General features: G+C 41.8%; 2 protein-coding genes across 6 annotated transcripts; both read right to left on the bottom strand.

Moving 5' to 3' along the window:
- Positions 1–890: 890 nt before the first annotated feature.
- Positions 891–14,048, bottom strand: RB195_016339 (uncharacterized protein; the record flags this gene model as incomplete). 3 transcript variants are annotated; one of them, XM_064207455.1, is made up of 24 exons in its annotated part: positions 891–1,067; positions 1,122–1,271; positions 2,350–2,451; positions 2,526–2,660; positions 2,712–2,792; positions 2,866–3,004; positions 3,061–3,197; positions 4,171–4,262; positions 4,634–4,741; positions 4,823–4,954; positions 5,259–5,326; positions 5,565–5,696; positions 5,777–5,867; positions 5,920–6,002; positions 6,622–6,702; positions 8,596–8,715; positions 11,920–12,027; positions 12,377–12,530; positions 12,627–12,741; positions 12,803–12,891; positions 13,236–13,296; positions 13,481–13,603; positions 13,878–13,925; positions 13,977–14,048. In XM_064207455.1, 24 exons carry the CDS (start codon positions 14,046–14,048, stop codon positions 891–893), a joined length of 2,598 nt encoding a protein of 865 aa, XP_064063334.1. The 3 variants fall into 3 exon arrangements, with proteins under 3 accessions (XP_064063334.1, XP_064063336.1, XP_064063335.1); XM_064207454.1 differs by lacking the exons at positions 8,596–8,715; positions 12,377–12,530; positions 12,627–12,741; ... (3 more) ...; positions 13,878–13,925; positions 13,977–14,048 and having other exon boundaries at positions 1,122–1,346; positions 11,920–11,975; XM_064207453.1 differs by lacking the exons at positions 891–1,067; positions 1,122–1,271; positions 2,350–2,451; ... (12 more) ...; positions 8,596–8,715; positions 11,920–12,027 and having other exon boundaries at positions 12,373–12,530.
- A 444-nt stretch (positions 14,049–14,492) lies between these two features.
- RB195_016338 (uncharacterized protein) lies at positions 14,493–19,331 on the bottom strand (the record flags this gene model as incomplete). Of its 3 annotated transcripts, none has more annotated exons than XM_064207452.1 (10): positions 14,493–14,557; positions 14,617–14,733; positions 14,808–14,898; positions 15,432–15,499; positions 15,806–15,839; positions 16,651–16,845; positions 16,928–17,011; positions 18,886–18,947; positions 18,998–19,109; positions 19,254–19,331. In XM_064207452.1, the coding sequence occupies 10 exons, from the start codon at positions 19,329–19,331 to the stop codon at positions 14,493–14,495; spliced, it is 906 nt and encodes a 301-aa protein (XP_064063331.1). The 3 variants fall into 3 exon arrangements, with proteins under 3 accessions (XP_064063331.1, XP_064063332.1, XP_064063333.1); XM_064207451.1 differs by having other exon boundaries at positions 14,623–14,733; XM_064207450.1 differs by lacking the exons at positions 18,998–19,109; positions 19,254–19,331 and having other exon boundaries at positions 14,623–14,733; positions 18,886–18,924.
- Positions 19,332–20,767: the final 1,436 nt, after the last annotated feature.

Here is a 20,767-nt window from a genome sequence, read left to right as displayed (position 1 = left end):
ATAAATACAATGGGGAGCATAAATGCTGACATTTGCCCTCCCGAGAAACCCCCAGGCTGTAAAAAATTTCCTGCAGAGCGAAACATGGACCAATTTAGACATTCATCCACGAACATAATGACCTGTATGATGGTCTACCCATAAAAGCTGAGAGATGCTTGACATTTGTTGAAGAGCTCAAAGACGAACTGCACCCTCGTGGCGCCGTTGGAAACATTGGTGCACAGAGAGGACATTGGTGATAACGAACGTCGCCATGATACATTGGCTTTTGTTTGTTTCTCGGAGATGCTCAGAAAAAAAAACACTGACATTGGAGCACGAGGATATGTTTGAGCGATGGAGCATTGATAACGTTGAGCAGCCATGGTATTCTGGCAACTTATTATGGGTAAAACTTTGAAATATATAGAATTGTTTAAAAAGAAAATCGTTGAATGGATTTATTGGATTCAACTGCGTACAACTTTTCAGAAATCTTATCTCTGTTCTCAAAAATTACGGGTAATGCACTAACACTTGCCGACCATTGAATTCATTTTCGATTAAATTGGTAGTAAAACCGCGTCGATCGCTACGACACTGCTGTCACGTCAACTCAGTGGATGTCCAACAAAAATGAATACATCACAGTTTGAAATTTGAAACCTCCTCCGTCAAAAATGCCTTGAGAATTTTCGATCATATCACATCATATCATTAATATTCTCCCACAATACCTCTACTGCTTCCTTAAGAGAGAGAAATGAAACGTGATTATGGTGTTTTTTTGTTCCACAAATAATCTACGCATGTGACTTTGTCAGCGGGACTGTCTAAAATGTCTCACAAAAGATATCAAGTACATTCACTATGTAGATGCCTGAAAAAATTGAACCGAATTTATGAGTTTAGTTTCGCTCAAAAAAGTCTCCATGGGTTGTGATCTCATCAAACACAAAAACTGGATGATCGACAAGTGACACTCGACAGGATTCTTGGCCACACGTGGTTGTCCCCTCCAATTCCAGCAGCATCAGAGAATTGATTCCGACACGAACAAAAGCTGCTGGGATGTAGAGAGTGTACTGAAAAGGAAACTCGAGTGCTGCTCAGCACAATGATAACAAGTGGGTCCTTACCTGCGGCCCTTCGCTTGCCCAATAACGTCCTAAGTTATTGTCGTTGAGGATGGCAATGCCTTTCCCCCAACCTTTCGTATTTAAAAAGGTGTCAGTGGCTACATCTGCATTGAAACTTCCAAAATAAAGCCCAATTCGTCCAAGGAGCCTCTGGAACACAATAATTTGTGCCATTTCATACAAAATACTAGTGTTCAAGAGGAAAATATCATCCAGTGGCTTTTCCTGAAACGATCAATAGTGTTCAAAAGACGATCCGCATTGTTGGAGGTGAAAGCTTCTGATTACAGGGAGCGGAGGAGTCGACGCGGTGAAACAGTAAAACAGTCGGAGCAGCGTCGCGAAGCGAAATGGAAAATAATGGAAGCGGAACGTAAGCAGTGAGGTGCTCCTCACAGCCTGGGGACCCCGGTCTGCGTAGATGGTATTCGCTATCTAATGTCATGCTGATAATCTGCTGCTAAATATTAAAGCTTAACCTACTACCTAGTATTCATGGTTGGTTTATCCCGCTCTTATAACTCTTTACCAGAACCTTTTTTTTACTTTTTTTTTGTAAATTTCTTTTCGCTCTCTTGAAAGCTAGATGAGAAAAAGCCGGAAAATTTGCTAAAACTCCCAACTTTTTCTCAATTAACTTCTTAGAAAAAATACGCATCCAAGGACTTTCTACTTTCTACTTTGCACCACAATCCTTCCACAAAACGCATTCTTATTACACCTTCTAGGTTTTTTTTAGCACCAAGTTAGAAATGTTCGTTTGAACCTTCCAAAATCTGCTCCGGTCCTGCACTCATTGCCAGTCAACGTCAATGTTCATCGCTAAAATCACTACCAAGTCGTAAATGCTGCAAGTTTGTTTTCATTTTCATTCTTCATTCATTCTACTCATTGTTCACTATATAATTCCATTCATGTATAGAATATTTTTACTAACTAGCTTTTTTTATTTCTTAGAATGTCATGCTTAGTTTCTAACTGTTATGTGAGCGATTATACTAGAGGGAGGGAGAGGCGGGGTGGAGGAGAGTTTGCATTCGGAAAGATCGTGTCCCAACCAACGGTTGACTCCGAACGCGTAAGTAATTCGATCAGGGAAATGTTGGAGCTATGCATAACTCTATTGTGGATTCTTGAAGCCTAGGAATCACTGATCGGAAGGAAAAGCTGATGAACCACTATTCTGGAACCATTTCATCAAAGTTTCACCTGGCGGTGTTGAACGAACCTGCTCTCTTAACTTCACTTCATCTGCATTAGGGAATAGTATCTTACATTGTTTCCATCCCTTTAAAATCTTATCGTCCAACGTAACTTCCGAAAGTATACCCTTGAACAAAAATTAAAATAATATAAGAAGCAAATAATTTGAAATCGATGCAGAACACTTGGTCTCACACTTACCTTGCGATCATCCGCTGTCCCAGACGTCAATCGCCCGGTGTTCTCAACAAGAATCGAGAGTATATCCCCAACGCGGCAGTGTTCAAGGTTTACAGATCGGATAGCCTTGTCATAATAAGAATTCATGAGAGTTCCCTAGGATTTCTTTATTGAATACAGCACTCTAAGCGTTATATGTCGACCAACAGTGTAATTTGTGTTTATTAATACATATCCAAAATCCTTGAGTTGCTTAATTCCCAAAGTTTTGCCACACTCATCAATTCGCTGGAAAAACGTGGGTTACAAAAGAATATGGCATATTTCATATCACTCTAGAAATAAGTTTGCATAAGCTAACCTTGCTGTAGGACACAAACCCAAACGGCTGTCCCAATTGTTCGAAAGACTTAGGGTCCTGGGAGGTCTCGCATATATCATCAGGTGAATTGAACAAATTTTGCAGTGGGAACATTTCAACATCCCCGTAAGAAGTTTTTCTTGAAAAATAGATGGGAACAAATTAGAGATGAGGCGATTTTTTTTAGAAACGTACGGATTATTTTCTGGAACGTCAAATGGTTTATTCGTCCAGTCTGGAATACTTTTTATCCATGTTCGGATTGCTAAATATTTTTCGTTGATGTCACCATCTTCCGAAATGGGAGCAAAGTAATCATAGGACGTAATGACCTGAAATGAGGGTCTTCAACAATTTAATTCCATTTACTAGTACCAGCTCCACAGTTTAAAGGCGGCATACCACTAATCTGACGTGGTGACGGAATCCACGACAAAAACTGAATATAGAGTTGTAGATTGCGTAATCAGGGATGGTTCCTCTCCCCTCTCCCTAATCGTCCTAAAAAATGGCGTAGGAACTGCTTTAGTTCCTACGAGGAACGTTAGAACGCTCCTCTATGTATACGTTCTGGTCCCCTCAGCAAACGATTCATTGGTTTCCCTCGAATAGGAGGTCGAGGAGAACTTACAACTGAAATCGTCCTGAAGAAAAACGTGAAAAACGGAGTCTTTCACGCCGTTTTTGACAACGATTAGAAAAAGATGAGCAGAACCGCCTGTGACCCCGCAATTTAGGACCCGGTATAGAGTTTGTCCATCGGAAATCCATACCATGTCAGGGTTGATGCCTTTGAATCGTACCCTCAGCACCGGGCTTGTATAGTCGAAGTCGAGTAGAGTCAAAGCGAGATGAAGCACGGCGCAGTTGCGTAAGCGGTTGCGCTCGAAGCGGCGCGGTGGACCATAGAGGTTCGGGTCGAATGGAGACCCTTGTTACCACCGTTAACTCTTGCAGTTCGCGGCGGTCCCACCGCGATTACAAGTGCTATCTCTGTGCTTCACCTCGTTTTGACCTGACTACATCCACATGGCGAAAACTAGTACACGTTTATGAACATCCGCACATTTTAAGCGATTCATCCGTGTTGTAAGCAAAAGTACCGTAAAACACATCCACTAAACATTCTTCACCTAATTGAACACTAAACTGATATCCCATCCACAGTGACAATAACTAAGCTCTGCTCTGAAGGAAGATCATAGGTGATCATAGGATTTAAATCTTAAATGTGGACCTAAAAGTCACTGAAGAGGTCGGATTCAAAGACAATTCATTACAAACTTAACTAATGTAGGCGCTTACCGGCGCCTTTACGGTTGCTCCATTCCAGAAGCCGAAGTTGGTGCCACCATGGATCATGTAGAAGTTGATACTAGCTCCCAAACCGTACATATCTTGAAAAACAGACAAAAAATTGGAGTAAGACATCAAGAAACTGTGTGGAACTCTTGTATTCTAGGAGGGTCAAGATGACATGAAGCACGTACGCAATTGCGTACGTGCGTCATGTCGTTTTGATGTCGAGGCGCTTCGGTGGAGCGTAGTGTTTAGGAACGTGGTGAAACCCTTGTTGGCACCATCCATCCCAGTTTGCGACGGTCCCACCTCGGTTCCAACTGCTGCCTCCACCGCGCCGTTTCGAGCGCGTACGCAAATGCACAACAACTACACTTGTGATGCACGTCGTTTTGACCCGACTATATGTAAAATAGCGAACTAATGATTATTTAATCAGATAACAAGGTGAAACTCCCAGCAAGCTTACATTTTGCCGAGTTTACAATGGCTTCTGCTGAGGGAATCCTGGCACTTTTTTGACCCCACAACACAAACCATCCTGGATAGAATTCAGAGTTCACCAAAGGTCCATGTCCTGTAAACAACAGCGAAGAGGTGCGTAGAACTCAAAGCGTAGAACTGCGAATAAAACTTCGTTAGATTTCGGAGAACACACCGTTAGGCAAGTACTTCCTCTGCGCCTCGAACGCCGCTTTTACATTTTCATCAGAAGTAGGACCGAAGTCCACAGTAGGTAACGTGTCAGGAACGACTCCACACTTTAGATAGGACTTGGATCCACCATCGGCTGTAAGAATATTGAGAGTAACTCAGCATTTTCTTTGCGTTATATCAGGTGAAACCAAGTTCAGGGAGAATAACTGCATTTTAAACAGATATGTGAGCTGCAAATAGTTATTGGCTCAATTTTGGCTACTATAATCTCTATAACTTCGTATTTTTATTTTCTATTATTCTGTCCGAATATAAGAAAAATAATTACGTATTAAATGAACTGGATATCGGAATGCCTCAACACAGGACTCACTTTACAGGGGAGTCGCTTTTTAAAATGACCAAGAATTAAAATGACCAAGAACTTATGTGCATACTTGTGTATATAACAATGTTGTTCCCAAGATAACTACGGACGAAATCACGCAGCCACTTCGTGTAGACTCTGAAAAGCTTTGACAGAAACAACAGGTTCCAAATATCTGCTGGTGTTCTTTTTTATTGAGCCATGCCACATATGATCGGATCAACACGATCTAAAATTCCGTGTAAGCGGCTAGCTCCACCGCGCCGCTTCGAACGCGGCCGCTTGCACAGTTGCACATAGCTTCAGGTCGTTTTGATCCGAGTATATGTTGCATCATGACACCAGAGATTGGTGCAGAAAATATTAGGTACACCACCTGTCACAGTACGAGCAGCTACCATACTCGTTCTCAATCTGTAACATTAGAACAGGACCACCATTTTCTCGCATGAGAGGTTTGATCACTGGTATAAGCACAGAAAACCACTTCTTAACGGCATTCAGAAAGCTACAAGAAAAAATATGAGGAAGCATGGTGAGTATCTTATCAATTTCCCAACAAAACATGCATTCTATTAAGACGCGAACCCTTTCTCGCTTGTACGCGGCTGACAATTTTTCTTATTCAGTAACCACCATGGAAACCCTCCGTTTTCCCATTCACCGCACGCGTAAGGGCCTTAATAATTGACGAAAAATGAAGTACACAGTTACAGCGTTTTGACTATTACCAATTCTGAGCAACGTGTACAGTCCCAAATCGTAACCGATGAGAGAAAATTCACTGAAATTGCGCCAACCAGAAAAGTCGTACCTGAAATAGTGCCTGGTTTTGGTAACTATGTCACTTCTACGAATTTCAGTGTCCCACGCGGGGAGATAGTTTTGGGGTTTTCTTGCCAAAAAAATTGGTGCACCGAACAGATGAAATGTACTGAAGATGATGACTGACACACAGAACACCCTACTTCTGATGTGTTCGCAGTTGTTACACTTTCAACATATGTATTCGCTACTGTTTACGCTACCGCTCAAATGACATCTGATGTAAACATTTGTTAAAGACATCACCCCACGAATCTGAGGTGGTGCGGATTTTAGGTGGAAAGCTCCTATAGGGGTTGTAGCTCATGGAGAGTAGGGTAATTCCGTCCATTTCTTCCTAATTGCCGTAAAAACGGCCCGGAAGATGCGGCGCGTGCAGAAGACCGGCGCGCTCCAATCGAACTCGTTGTAGAAAATAGCTCGATGTCGTATCTTCTAGGCCGTTTTTTACTGTAATTAGGAAGAAATGGATGGAATCGCCATCCTCCCCATAACCTACGACCCCATATAGGCACAACACACCTGGAACCCGTACCTGCACAGATTCGTGGGGTGATGGCTAATCATTCCAAGGAGATCCAAAGAAGGCAAAGAAAAGGCAAACTCACTTTCCTTCGATGACTTCATGGAAATTCCACGGGATATAATACTGGATAGCGTTGAGTCCAAGCGCACGTATACGGAGGAGTCTACAAATGCCATGGTGAAGATTGATACACAGGTATGATAACACACACACACACTGATCGCAAATGTGTTGGGTTTTAACGCGTGTATGAAGAGTTGCTTAATTTATATGCATTCTCCTATATCACCTGTTGATCAGCTGTGCTCCGTTGTTCGTCGGTTTGCTCAAAAAAACGCCAATAATACTTCCATTTGTCTCGATCGAGCGCAGAGGTCGCCCAGTCGTTTTTCTTCTCGCGAGGGACTCAAGGAGCAACGCATTTTTCTTCAAAGAATTTCGTAAAGTCTTATCATCAGGTCGGCGGTCTCTCCGCATTGCGTTTGATATCGGATGGTATTTGAAGTGAGATTGTATTACTCTATCAAATCATCTCTTCGCGTAGAATGGGAGAATTTTGGTCGTGAAGTACTACATAACTCATTAGGTGTTTTCATGGCCGTTTCTCTGGCATGATCCGGTACTACCGGACTTCGGAAAAAAGGACCTCAGGTTCATCTTCTCTCTCTGACATGTTCATCTTCTCTCAGATACTAAGGAGAAAAGTGGTCGTAGCCGTCTAAGACATCTTCGTAGAAGTGGTGAATGACCTTCTCTATCTCTTAATCAATGTTGCAGTTACTTTATCTGGATTCCAGAGGGCGTCCATTTTTGTCTTACGATTGGCAAAGTTGAAACTGTGTTAGTGAATGCTCCTGCTCGCCTCTGCTGCTTCAGGCAACGCTGCTGCACTTCTCTCTTTAAGGTCTTTCTTCATTGATTCTCTGCAAAACCTCGCAAGTTCGGGCAAGAGTTCGTAGTTTCCTGGAGCTCCTGTGGCTCCACGCTGATGTTGCTTGGTGTTTGTTCTGAAGTTTCTGGGGACAGGTAATTTTCCGGATAAATTGACTCTTGGTAATTCTAAAACGCACCTTTTCTCCGTGCGGTTGCGACTATGTTCTATGAACCGGTCATATCCATCAATGTTATCATTGGAGACGTCGGAGAGAGAAGCGAAGAGGTCGACTATGGTCCTGGGACTTCGCCCCTCCTCTCCGTGTGAAGTAAAATCTTCCTCGAAAGAAGTCCAAATCCGTATGGAACTTTGGTACAACAGCGACATCCCTCAAGCAAAGGATTTACTGACGATGATGTCCCCAATTTAATTATGGCATCCTCCACCAAGCGACTACCAACATAAAGCAAGAGGGGAGGATTTTCGGAACTGCATATTTTCGAATTTTCGGAACGGAACGCTTACGCAACAACATGTTAGGAAGAGTACGTTTCTGTATTCCCATGGGTGGTCGTCTTCTCACTCTGTTGTAGGCTGCGAATTACTATGTGCTTCAAGCTTTCTCCTAATAGCAACTTTGGCATTGAAATCAACAACATTGATTTTGTAGATGATATGATCTTCTTTGTAAACTCCCCAAGGTCATACAGAAACGTACTCCTCCTAACATGTTGTTGCGTAAGCGAAAAAGAAAGTAAAAGTGTTTTGATCCACATCTTCTCGACCACCATAAACGAATCAGATCGGAGTCGACCAGAGTCGTAAGTAGTACATAAACGCATTCACCACTACATTAACGCCGTTTCGTCTCGTCAATCCTCTGGGTGTTGAAGTTGCATCGTTTAGGAGAAGTGATACCTTTGGTACTCTCGTTTCTTGCGACCCCTAGATCTGTAAAGGTGTTTCGCGTTCTCGCTACAATACCGGAGTTCTCGAACCCTCATTACTGTTGGAGAGATTCCGACTTTAAAAATTACTACCAATCCCGCCTCTCTGAGACTGAGTAAAAAAGTGTTAATTTCGAGATGTTTAGCAATAGTTGTGCGTATTCTGCCAATATGCCTTTGCCTCACAGTCAAACAACCACGCTTGCAGCTTAGAATTAAGTCATAACAATTGGACCTGTCTTTCCAGTGATTCGGGTGAACTCTGAAATAGTGAATGGACCCAGAAATATAACGAAATGGTTTGCCATCCAATAAAAATCTATCATTAGGATAGTCGACAACAAATGAAGTGGAGCTGAAAAGAAGCTACATTACCTTCACGTACTCGATTCTCCCCTAATTTCGTCTGGTTTTCAGCCATTATTCTCAAATTAGCAAGCTTTTTTGTCGGTTATTTTGTGGCTTTTAAGCCGTTCTTCTATACTACCAAATAAAAAAAAACTTCGACGTATATATGAAATGTGTTTGGCTTCAATTTGGGATCGCTGAGGTTTTATGTATTGTAAACGCGTTTTGGCTTAAACAAGGACTTGATGTATCAGGTCAGCGTTCTTATCCACCTAGACCATTCTGGTAAGAATTTGTACAACCCGGAGGGATGAAAGGTTTGCTCTAGAGCGGTTTCGAACCATCGATCGATCGTGCAGTTACTGTCGGGCTTCTTACCGACTGTGCTACACCTCCCCCTTCCGAAAGACAGATCTTCATATGAGGCTTAGTTAGTTTGCAATCACGATGCACTCATCCTTTCTTTTCATTTTTGGACCCTTGACATACATCTAAGATGCCTCTCGCGTTCTGCGTGCTACGATTTCCGATCTTTAAACATTATTGAGTTCAGGGCTACATTATGCAACCAGGAAGCTTAACGAGTGTTGCTCCTAATGCCACTTATGATAGATCTATTCTAAAGTCACGTGGAATATTTGAAGCAAGACCATTTGTTGTCTGCGTTCTATTTTTGGTAAAGAATTTGAGTTTTTATTGAAATGTACAGGATCGGGCAAATGTATGGGTCATTCTTGAGATGTGCGGTAAGGTTTTCGATAGTCCTGCTGTTCTAGCTGTTTCAATCCAATGTTTAGACGGCGATATTGCCGCCTAAACTCGTTAGTGAAGGAAGGAAAAGAATAAAATGAATCTGACATGGTGGGGGAATTCGCGAGAGAGGAGTTATAGATTGCAGGATCCGGGTGGCTCACTTCTTCCTAATCGTCGTAAAAAGTGTTGTGGAAAACGCCGTTTCTCACGACGATTTCACTTGCAGCGCGCCACGCTTGTGCACGCGCCGCATACACAAGCAAGCGGTCGAAGATTAATGAGGTCTCCTCACCAGCTTGTTCAAGTAAAACCAATGAATAGGCTGCCTTGCGAACCGGAACGTGTACACAGAGGAGCATTCTAACGTACCTCGTAGGAATTAAGGCAGTTCCACACCGTTTTTACTCCTATCAGAAAGAGATGGCCGAACCACCACTGTTCCCGCAATCTACAACTCCATCTCTACCATTTCTCGCGGATTCCCTCACTACGTCAGAATCGTGTTGCGCTGCCTTTGAGCTACGGCCTTATGCAATAGAGATTTAAATCTATGTATTTTTTTAGAAACGCTCCAAAACGGAGCATACTGATGTTCTAAAATCGGAACTAGGTGTCTACAGTGATGCTCTCAGTCGCAACCAATCATTAAGCCAACCGGGCGGAGGCCGCCCACGATCTTGCGTGTCACCTCGAGACCCTAAGATTGAACAAGAGCGAAACTTGGGTCGAGATCCAAAACGGAAAGGGGATCAGCTCAGATGAGTACATCGCCAATCACCGACGCTCAAAATGAACTTTATACTTTGTTGTTGACAGCAATGGTGCCCATATGGTCTGAAAATAATGAGGTCGTAGTAAAAGGCTCACTATCCTTCTGATGTTGGTGATGATCCACCAATCGTCTGAACTTTTCCTGCAGTCTAGACTTAACCCCGAAGCGGATACAATCATAAGTGCGTTTTTGCTCACCGACTACTCTCCTCCAAGTGCGTACCGGCACAGAACGTTCACAACATTGTTTTTATACACACCCTTTCTGGCAACGAGATCATCTGATGCTGTCTTCTTTTCATCATTCGTAGCAGCCGTTCGATTTTTTGCATCTACCTGCTTTCTTTGGCGACGCCATATAACTCATGGATTGGCTTGGCTATGAAATTGAGAGTGACTTGATATTCCTGGAGGCGGCAGAAAGTAGACAGTCAGCCTTTTCGACACGATTCTTTTGTCTCAAAGAAAGAACTTCCTCTACTAGTCCAAAGCAACTTGAATATAGTCGCTCCAAAAGATCCACTTTAAAGCGTGGCCTATGATAAGTGGTGTTGGGGGTAAAACGTCTTAGCTGCTTAAGATGGTCCTAAACCAGCTGCTCAGGTATGCCCCTGCCCACCTTAGTAATTCTAGCTACTTCCTCAAACAACTTCACAGCACCACGGTCGAGAGTGAGTGTGTCATAGAGCCCCTTAGACACTACGTTGCTCCCTACGAACGTTTCAAACGAAGTCGCGATGCAAACTGTTCACAAACTGCTCAATCAACACCAAGCTTCACTGAACCTGCACAAAGGAAGCACCGAGCGTACCATGGCACTAATAGGGGAGCGCCTAAATTTTGTTATTTTCCGATGATCAGGACACTACTACCGACAAAAAAAAATAAAAAAGAAAAAGAAACAAAAATAAAACAAAACAAAAGACAAATAAAAGGCTGGCTATGGTGGAAATGCTGGCACCCAATATCGCCGTGTCCAAGATCGGAAACTTCTACACTGGATCGCAAACCACTGCTTCACTGTCATCGAATAGACGACTGTTGCTCGCCCACACGACAGAGGGTGATTGGATGGTATCAGAGGTGGTTTATCGTATCATGTGCAGGTCATATTATGATGATTATATACAGGAAACGTGACGCCAATTGTGTATTCGCGTCAAGAAGTATCTAGAAGACGAGCTCGCAAAGTTTCTCACCCCACTCGTAGCAAATACATCACGAAAGGTCCGAAATGGAGAAAGAAGTTACGATACTATCCTTTGAGTCTTAAATTGTAGCACTCAAAACGTTAGAAGTATTTTGGGTAAATGCGAAAAATTTGTTCTTTTAGTTAGCCTATCGTTTGATTGCTTACTGTTGGGTGACATGGCGCTTGAGAGGACCACGCACTAATGGTTTTCATATTCCACGCTGTCGTATGCTGATTACTTTTTAGCTCATTTTCAACTCGAAAACGAGTCGACTTGGAAGTAATGATTATTTCTGGTAACTACTTTTCTTTGAACTCTAAAGGAGAGAACTACAACTTTTTTCCCAAAATTCAGAATTGTTTAATAAGAATAGCGGTTCAGAGGATGTTTAACTGATTAGATGTTCACTTTTCGAAAGATTATCGAAATGAAATTTTAAAAACGCGACAGAACTATGCGACACCCTCAATTCGAGCGGAGACCCCGGAACTTACTTCGTAAGTGCATGTTTCACATCGCTATCACATTGTGGAGACAGCAAAACAACCATCAAAACAATCTTCAGTAAGGGGAATTTCATAACAGTACAAATTATAGGAGCACTAAAGTTTGCAGTCAAGCAAATTGGTGGCGAAATGTGAGCAGTTGAGTGGGCAGCCCGTTGCATCCAACCAGGAATCATTCATCATTGCAGTAACAAGCACACATTCCTCTACTGACACACTTCGCCTGCCAAACAGACGAAATTTGTTATTTTCATTTTTTTTCAACAAACGCAAGTAACAACACAATATACAAAAGACTCATGCACAACTTCGAATTAGGACATTTAATAAATACTACATTGTGTACCACAATCTAGAATGCTAACAACAGCGAAGTCCGGTGATTTGCCGTAGGGAATGAATAAGATTTAATGAGGGATTTATACAAATTTATGTCCTCAATTACACTAGGTTGGAAATGGACGAGTCCAATCCAGAAACAGCTCTCTCTCGTTCATCTTCCTCTTGTGCCTGTCTAACCATTTCCATTATAGAAACATGGAGAATCTCCAGACGTTTCTTACTAGCAATCGACCTCAGCTTCTTGTAGAGCAACTTAGCTGCAAATTTTAGGTTACCCATAAGAAGAACACTGAGGCAATTCAATATGAGTCAGATTGTACGTCTGAATCCAAGTCATAAAGTCAACTCCCTACCAAAAAGCTCATTTTCATCACTTTCTTCGTCGTTAAACTTGATTCTTTTGGCATCTTTAGTACCGGAAATTGGAGCGATCATAAAAGGTGGTGGAGGAACACCAGGAGGAGGAATCTGAGAAGAAAAAAAATCATCGAAGTCGACATAACACATTCCTTCAAAAATTAAAAGCTACCATTCCTGGAAGAGGTGGTATGAATGAAGGAGCTATTGGTAGTGGTGGAGTCTGATCAGAGGCAGCTCTTTTCTGAGGGAAGAACTTTTCTAAACGATTTCATAATTATGTACCTGTCCTTAAGACGAATCCTGTGCTCTATAACTCTAATCTCCACCGTGTACTTGTTATAGTTCATCGTGAGAACACAAGAAAGGACACTCACAAAGAGAATGAGCTGTCCAACATGCATCAATAATCCAATAAAGGAAAAATTCCAAAAAATATCCACAAGATTTTGATGATGAGAAGGAATAAATTTCTTTGTGGTTCGTAATCAGTAAAACATGAGAAGAGATAAATGGAACTCTCCAACTCTAGAGGAATATATGAATAAATCGATAAACAAAAAACATAATGAAAAAATAAAAATAACGTATCCATTTCAAATAACCTGTAACATTTGCGATAATATCATCAGCGTGTGTTTTTTTGTCTTTCTCGGGATCATCTCTCTATAAAATAAAATAACAACGGAGTAAAAACAAATGAAGATCTGAAACACGAAAAAAAAACAAAATAAAAAAATATTGTACCGAGACGATCTTCCCCTAGATTGAAAAATAATGAAGCAATTTGACGTCATTTTCATGCTAAAACCAACTTTCTCTGGAGAGGAATTCGATAAGTAAAACTAACCCATCGCTGTTCAACTTTGTTATTGGTGAAGAATCCGTATTTTTGTGGAGCAAAGAAAACTTTCGCTGGAGGTTGACGCTTAACATGAGCGGAACCGGTAAAGAACGAACCAGGCGTCGGATGCTGGAAAAAGGATCTTTCTATCGAAACGTTTTCTAGCAGCTTCTGTCTACCACTACTATATCACAGCAAAAAAAAAAAACGACGAATATATTGTTCTGCCTGAGGTCAACATAATGAGGCCTCAATCAAAATCTATTCTGCACAGCTTCTCCGTCGACATCTTCATTACTGAATCAGGCAAATACCGCAATTACGCCGCCTTTCTCGGTAAATCTATTTCTTTGAAAACAATCTTTATCAAAAACATAGCTTGAACGATTACTCAAAAAAAAACCTCAGCGTTTTCACACTTCTCTCCACCATTCTGCGGTGTGGCATCTCCCTTAAAATTTGTAATTTATTACCTTCCACTGAACTCATACGATAAACTCACTGTAGGTTCCATAACACTTGTTCTCTGATCGTCACTAGAAACATTACCAGCGCCGGAATCGACCTGTGCCATGTTTCTTAAAAAAATATAAATATCCTCACAAGATTGCACACAAATATTTTGTGACAATATATAAAATAATCTTATGTTCATGGAGAAACCAGTTCAGAAGGTCACAGTCACACTCACTATAAACCAATTTATCGACCACTAACACTTCAAATTAAATTAGAATAAATCAAGGAAAGTTTGTTGGGTTTTCAGACTAAAAACACCTTTGTTTTGAAAAGCCTACGCACATTATGTGTGGAAGACGAGGTCAAAATACAGCCACTGGATGCTTTCAGATCAAAGTAGCGGAAAATAACAATATTAAAACAACATTTTCTGAACGCAAGAAGTCTAGTATGAGTATTATTATGAGAAATAATAAGAAACAAGTTGAGAGATGAAAAAAGAGGCAATTTCTGCGCCCAATAACGCTTGTCCGAGATTGCCGTGATAAGAATGAAATGCTCAGAATGATCTGAATCCACCAACTTGACGTCCGTTTGTGGTAGAAACTTGGTTGCTGCTGTTCCCTAAAATATTACTTTCGTGCCCGTGTTAGAAGAAGACCTGAGGTAAAAGAAACGCTAACCATTACCGCCAGACTGCTCAGCAAGAGCTTCGTGTATCATGTTCATGATGCGGTTCTGCAGACGATCAATAACGTTTTCATCGCGCAAACCTTCCATTTTCTTCCAAACCATTTTACCTAAATCGTTCTTGCAGGTTCTTGTAGACACAACTTCGGGTGTCACTACCATCCGATAGTAATAAAAAACCAACCAAACAATTCATGAATGCTACTATTGGTTCCAAATCCTGGAACTTCGTTAGCACTGTTAGTTGCTGTTCCATTGGGAGCGTCAGCTCCTCCCTAGAAAATAAATTTGATTTTGGATTTATATTGGGAGGATACGTCTAAAACATTAAGTAGTAAAGCAGGCATTTCTACAACTAGGATTTCATATTGTTCTGTTCTGAACAATATTAAAGGCACCACCCAACAAACCTCAGGTGGTATGGGTTTCAGCCGAGTAATGCCTACACAAGGTCGTAGGTTGTGGGGAAGACGGTGATTCCGTTGATTTCTCCCTGTACCAGTGTGAATGGACGACCCCGGAACGTTTCTTACGACATCCTCTATTGCAGCGCGCCACCTTTGCCCCCTGTTTACGATCCGTCCGAATGGGTTTACCTTTCGACGAATCGCAAGCAGGGCGGAGCAAAAACGTTACGCGTTGCAACGGAAGACGTCCCGGCTTAAACGCGTACCACAAATTCGTGGGGTGATGCCTTTAAATGGCGTGCTATAGGAGCTGCTAATCTTAAGAAACATTGGGATCATAATACACCAAAAGGAAGAGTATTCAGAACTTTTACGAATGTAAATCAATGACTAATACTCGCCGTTCCAAATCCTCCTCCGCCAACAGCACCTCTTCCCACTGTAGTAGCCGATGGTGTCATTGCTGGACCTAAACGGATTTCAGAATGAAGCCTAAACTATGTGCCACTCTACTACGAGGAGTACATAAGCTCTGTATCAAAATTTGCAATTATAATTTAATTCAACCAAAAGTTGAGCCAACAGGTGAATTCAAATGAAACACCAATACTCAAAAACTTGATTCTTTGAATTTTCTATTTGAAAGAAAAAACCACAATTTCGCAACTTCGCAATGTAAACATTCACAATTTATTCCGGTAAGTACAATGTGATTTCATAATCCTGTTGGCTCGAGAAAATCATTTTTGAACTTCTAGGGGGAAATGAACTAGACCTGACTGCATTGGACCTGTCCTAGCGTCGCCCATCTGGAAAAGTCGCAGAGTAAGAGAATCACAGCTTCTTCTCGCATCAAGCGTCTTTTGATCTTCTCAGAGCAACAAATGTGCTCATTAGGGAAACAAACGATGCTAGATGACCGGAATTCCGGTGAAACTGCTTTCAGCGGAAATCGACAATACTAACTACATAGAAGAAAATGCACAATCTTCAAATTACGCTAAACCAGACTTTGACCTTCATCAAGCGAAAACAATCGCCTACAAGCTGATCGAAAGGCAGCACTAACAGCGGATCGAACGTTTTCGGAGAGCGATTTTTCGCCAACTGATGCGATTGGTGAGAGCTTTTCTTTCGAATCACTGAATGTTATTGTTATATACTTCTTCAAAGACAGAACATCTCCTTTTTCAAAGGCACAGAATGTGCTAACACATTCTCGGATCCGACTCGCTTCCCTAATTAAACACTCAAAAAGGCGCTCTTCACGGAGGAGGAAGGCTTCCACGTAATTAGATTCTAAAATCAAAACCAGATTAATAAAAGTTGCATCGGAAATCTATGCTGGATGAAAACATCAACAATCTATTTGAACGTACACTTACTAAGTGGTGAGGAGGTTCGAAAACCACGAATGGTGTGTAACGACATCAGGAATTTGGCGATCACCACAATTAAGGGCGTCGAAGGTTGATACTAATCGAAAATAATGATGGAAGAAACTTCCATTTAGGTTTCTACTCATTGGGAGAACTGAGAGGACTTCGAATAGCCAATATGGATTTTAAAAAGAAATAGCGCAAAACAATGAATTTCCTCAACAAGCGTATTCAAACGTACCCCCATAGGAACGGGTGGCTGAGGTCCTTTGAAAAAGCTAACGTTCTGGTCTCCTGGACCAAATCCCATATTATGGCTTGGTCCTCCATACGGCATGGGTCCCCTCATTCCTGGTCCAAAACCTGGTCCGAAGGGACCTGGGCCAAATCCAGGTCCTCCCATAAGGGGACCGGGCATCCCACCACGCATTGGACGCTAAAATGTATTCTACCTAAGTCCTATTACGACCTTTAACGCAGTAAAACCATTTTTAAACAGGAACAGGATCTAAACGAACCATAGGCATTCCACCCCTTTTCATCCCTGGTTTTGTGATGCCTCCTCGAGGAACTTGGTTTCGCTTTTCCTGCCGTTTGAGTGGCTAAAATAACGAAAGCTTGCATCAACACGTTATGCGACTGTTTCCAAACTTCTTGCTTTATTAAGAACTATTGTCATAATAGATGCAGAAAACTAGTATAAGCTTGATGTTTTACGACTTGTTCCGCCTAAACCAGTGAGTGGACGGTCTAACACTTATGCAGCAGCGTGAGAAAGCCTCAAGTAGAAAAGTACCAATGCAACACCTGCTTGCGATCTGACTGGTGGCACGACAACTCTACGTCCAGAATAAGTTGGTGAAGAAGGGAGTTGTAGCGTGAGATGGCTGGGACAGCTCAAAGGTGTTACTGAGAAAGGGCGAGTACGCATTATCTTTCTAATTATTGCTCCTACTTGGATCTCGAATTCACTTTCACCGGGAAACACTGCTTTTCCACCGATTTGTCCGCCATTCCGTCGCTGTAGTTTATATGTCAAAGTTGCAATTTTCAGGAAGTTCCTAACGACTCGTTGTTAGAAAGCCTTCCTAATTAGCATTGTTTCAAGCATTCTGTTCTTTTTTTCTCTGTCGAAATTAAAATTCCAGAAGCTGAAAACGCTTCCGTTTTGTTAAGCTGATGGTGTTTATTGAATGGAATACAGAGGACGATTGCAATCACTGCTTTCTTGTTTACCTCGAATAAACCTCGCAAGCGAAGAACAGTGCGAAAATATTCTGTTCATCAAGTTGCCTTTTTGCGGGAAATCCTCCCAAATGAAAAAAGAATGAGACGTCTATGATGGAGGTAGAAAACTAACCGTAGCGTTGCGTCGTTGTATAATCGATGAAATCTTATGGTAGGATTTCAACAACTTTTCAGACCCTCCTAACTTCCTTAAAGGCATCACTCCATGAATCTGGGGCGGTACGGATTTCTGGTGGAGTATTCGTTTACGGGATTGTAGATTATTGAGAGAAGGGTGAGTCCATTCATTTCTTCCTAATTGCCGTAGAAAACGGCCCGGAAGATTCGGCCGAGCGTTCCGGCACACTGTTTTCTATAAGTTCGATTGGAGCGTGCCAGCCCTGTGCACACGCCGTTTCCGGGCCGTTTTTTACGGCAAATAGGAAGAAGTGGACGGAATCACACCCCTCTCAATAATCTACTATCCCGTGTACAAATATTTCCACCTGAAATCCGCACCACCTCAGAATTGTGGTATACTGCCTTTAAACAAGTTAGTGACTTCTGAGATTTACTGCGTAAGCTGAGTGTATTCACTTGATGCGCAAGAGTAACGCATACCGGATAGAAAATCTGCATTTCGATGATTTTGTTTGGTGAATTGTTCTAATATGCTTTTATACGAGAGGTCTTTGCATCATTGCTGCAATAAGCTAGACCTAGACCTCTAGCCACATCTACAAATCATCTAGATACTTCGTCCTCATTTGAGTGTGATTCTCACCTGTTGGGACAATTACAAGTTTTGTAAATGGCCGTTGCTCCTGAATAGTAAAAAGAAACTGGTAAATCGAAAAAAAAAATATTTGGCAGGACTACAAATGTACGCTTTACATCTTTCAGCGAAGAGAGGGCCACCACTTCCGCAAGGGTGGTAACCAAAAAGTTAGATGTGCTATAGAGAGCATACAAGTCAAATACAAGCGCGACGATGTTTAGATCGACCTAAATAGATGTTAAGAAAACGCGATGTTTTGGTCACGGATCTAGGGAGACGATATTAACATCCGGAATCTACCTTATATTGCAAGAAAGGTAACTCTATAGTTAAGACGACACATCGACCAAGATTGTACTTTTTCATTCCAAGAACATCCAGGAAAGTAAACCTATGCTTACGCAGCACCCTTGTCCCTCCGTAACGCTGATACGACAAACTTTAATATGGTTCTACAGCCAAAGAAATCACCTTTCCGTCGGGTCCAATGGCAATTCCTGCAGATCCCATGTTCTGTGAAAGTTGTGAATCAGCTGCAAACCAAACTATGATAAAGCGACTAAAAACAAGAAAACTACTGAACCAAACAGCAAAGATAATGGGGATAAGGGCTTGGGCTGGGCCTGGGTCGCGAAAATCGATATCGAGCGCGTCATCCGCAATGCGTTGCAGGACCACACAGGGACCAAACAGTCCTATAACCATTTTGTTTTTGAAGGTGCTCCGGAGAGAAATGAAGACGGTTTGCAGAGTGTCTGAGTTCATGCTTCTTTTTTCTGGCGATGACGAGATGAAGAGCATAGGTTTCATGTCGATGGTGAGGAGTTTTCTCGACTAACCAGCTTTGGGTGTGGTGTGGTGGTGTTTCGCCAAGGCACTCTCCTTCTTTGGGAGCAAATGCAGGATTTACATCCCATCAGTTTCCGATTAGGACGTAGTGCATAGTGTCCTGAGGGTATTCAAGACGCCGTCGTCGTAGTAATGAAATATATGCCGCTCTCGTCAGTATCCAACTGTTGGAAATTTTTGAAATAATATTTGCAGTCTATCAGAAATGAGATACAACAGCGTTTTCATTCCTGTATGAATAGGGTAAGAGTGAGCAAATCCAGGAGCTGAACTGGATGGGTAGAATGTGGCTGTTTTAATTTTTTTTTCTCAAGCATGAAAGCTCACCTTTTCTTACCGCTGTGAGTGTTCCTTTCAATAACTTCATAAGTAAATATTTTTAGGGTTACGGCAACATGTTCATCTGTACAAAAAGTTTCAGTAAACAAGATCTACATCTCATTCATTGCTCCTCTGGTAGTATATGGATATTGCTCGATTGAAACCACTAAATCATTGGAATTCGATCGCATATGGGCATCTATCGATACGAAACTGATGCTGAAGGCTCGGCCCAAACGAAGTCGCTGAAATTTTTATTACTAAAAGGAATAAGCTCTGAGCAAACTAGAAGATGACCGGTATAGGGAGCTTCACGAACTTCTACCATAAAACAAAGAAAACCGAACTCTCATCGTTAAGAAAAAACAGGAGAATAGAAGGATTTTGAAAAGTCCCTTCTTTTTAAAGAAAAGAGACCTTGACATTTTCTGCTTCGTCTCACTTTTCTCGCAGTTTTAAATTAGGCTCTGTTTGACTTCCCACCATAGTTACCGTTCTGATTTAAAATTATTTATTTACTCCAGTCTCTAACGGTAATATGGTTAGAAGTCGGGCAATGATAGGAGAGCATTGCTGGAACATTCCTTAATTTTCTTATAGTTTTCTCTTAAGAAGACCGAGTAACTCAAATATCAACTTTATCATGCTGTTATAAAAAAACAGTACCTTATCCGTCCCTCCGGCGAATTCCTATATACACTTATAAACCTTACGCCCAAACTTGGATAATAGTGAAAGAAGATGGTATGATTAAGGGCATAGTACAAAATGAAGTTTTATGTTGGAACGAAAGGAAAGATTTAAATTTTTTTGGACTCTACTACTACTTCAGAAGGAGAGCAAGGTGTTTGTGTTTTTTTCGGTTGGGGTTGGCCAAAGGCACTTGGTCAATGAACAGAATGCCGAAATGGCTTTAGCGCATTTTTGCTGAATATCTGTCTCATAGATGCCATCGTTTTTCAGCACACAGCCCAAATAACAATGAGCTCAGTAGGTTGTCCGTCCACCCCGATTCCCGTTGAGGCTCTCGAGGAGTCCCGCATCTGCTTGCATTGCATTTTATTATGGCGGAGTCGCAGTCCGCAAACTGCAGCTAATTTCTATACAAGGTTAACCACATAATGCGTCTTCGCGCTGCTTAAAGGCATCACCCCATGAATCTGAGGTGGTGCGGATTTCAGGT

This window comes from Necator americanus, chromosome V (genome assembly GCF_031761385.1).
Source record: "Necator americanus strain Aroian chromosome V, whole genome shotgun sequence".
Classification (NCBI taxonomy): Eukaryota; Metazoa; Nematoda; class Chromadorea; order Rhabditida; family Ancylostomatidae; genus Necator; species Necator americanus.
Note: the sequence above shows the minus strand (reverse complement) of the source record. Positions and strands in the feature narration are given on the sequence as shown.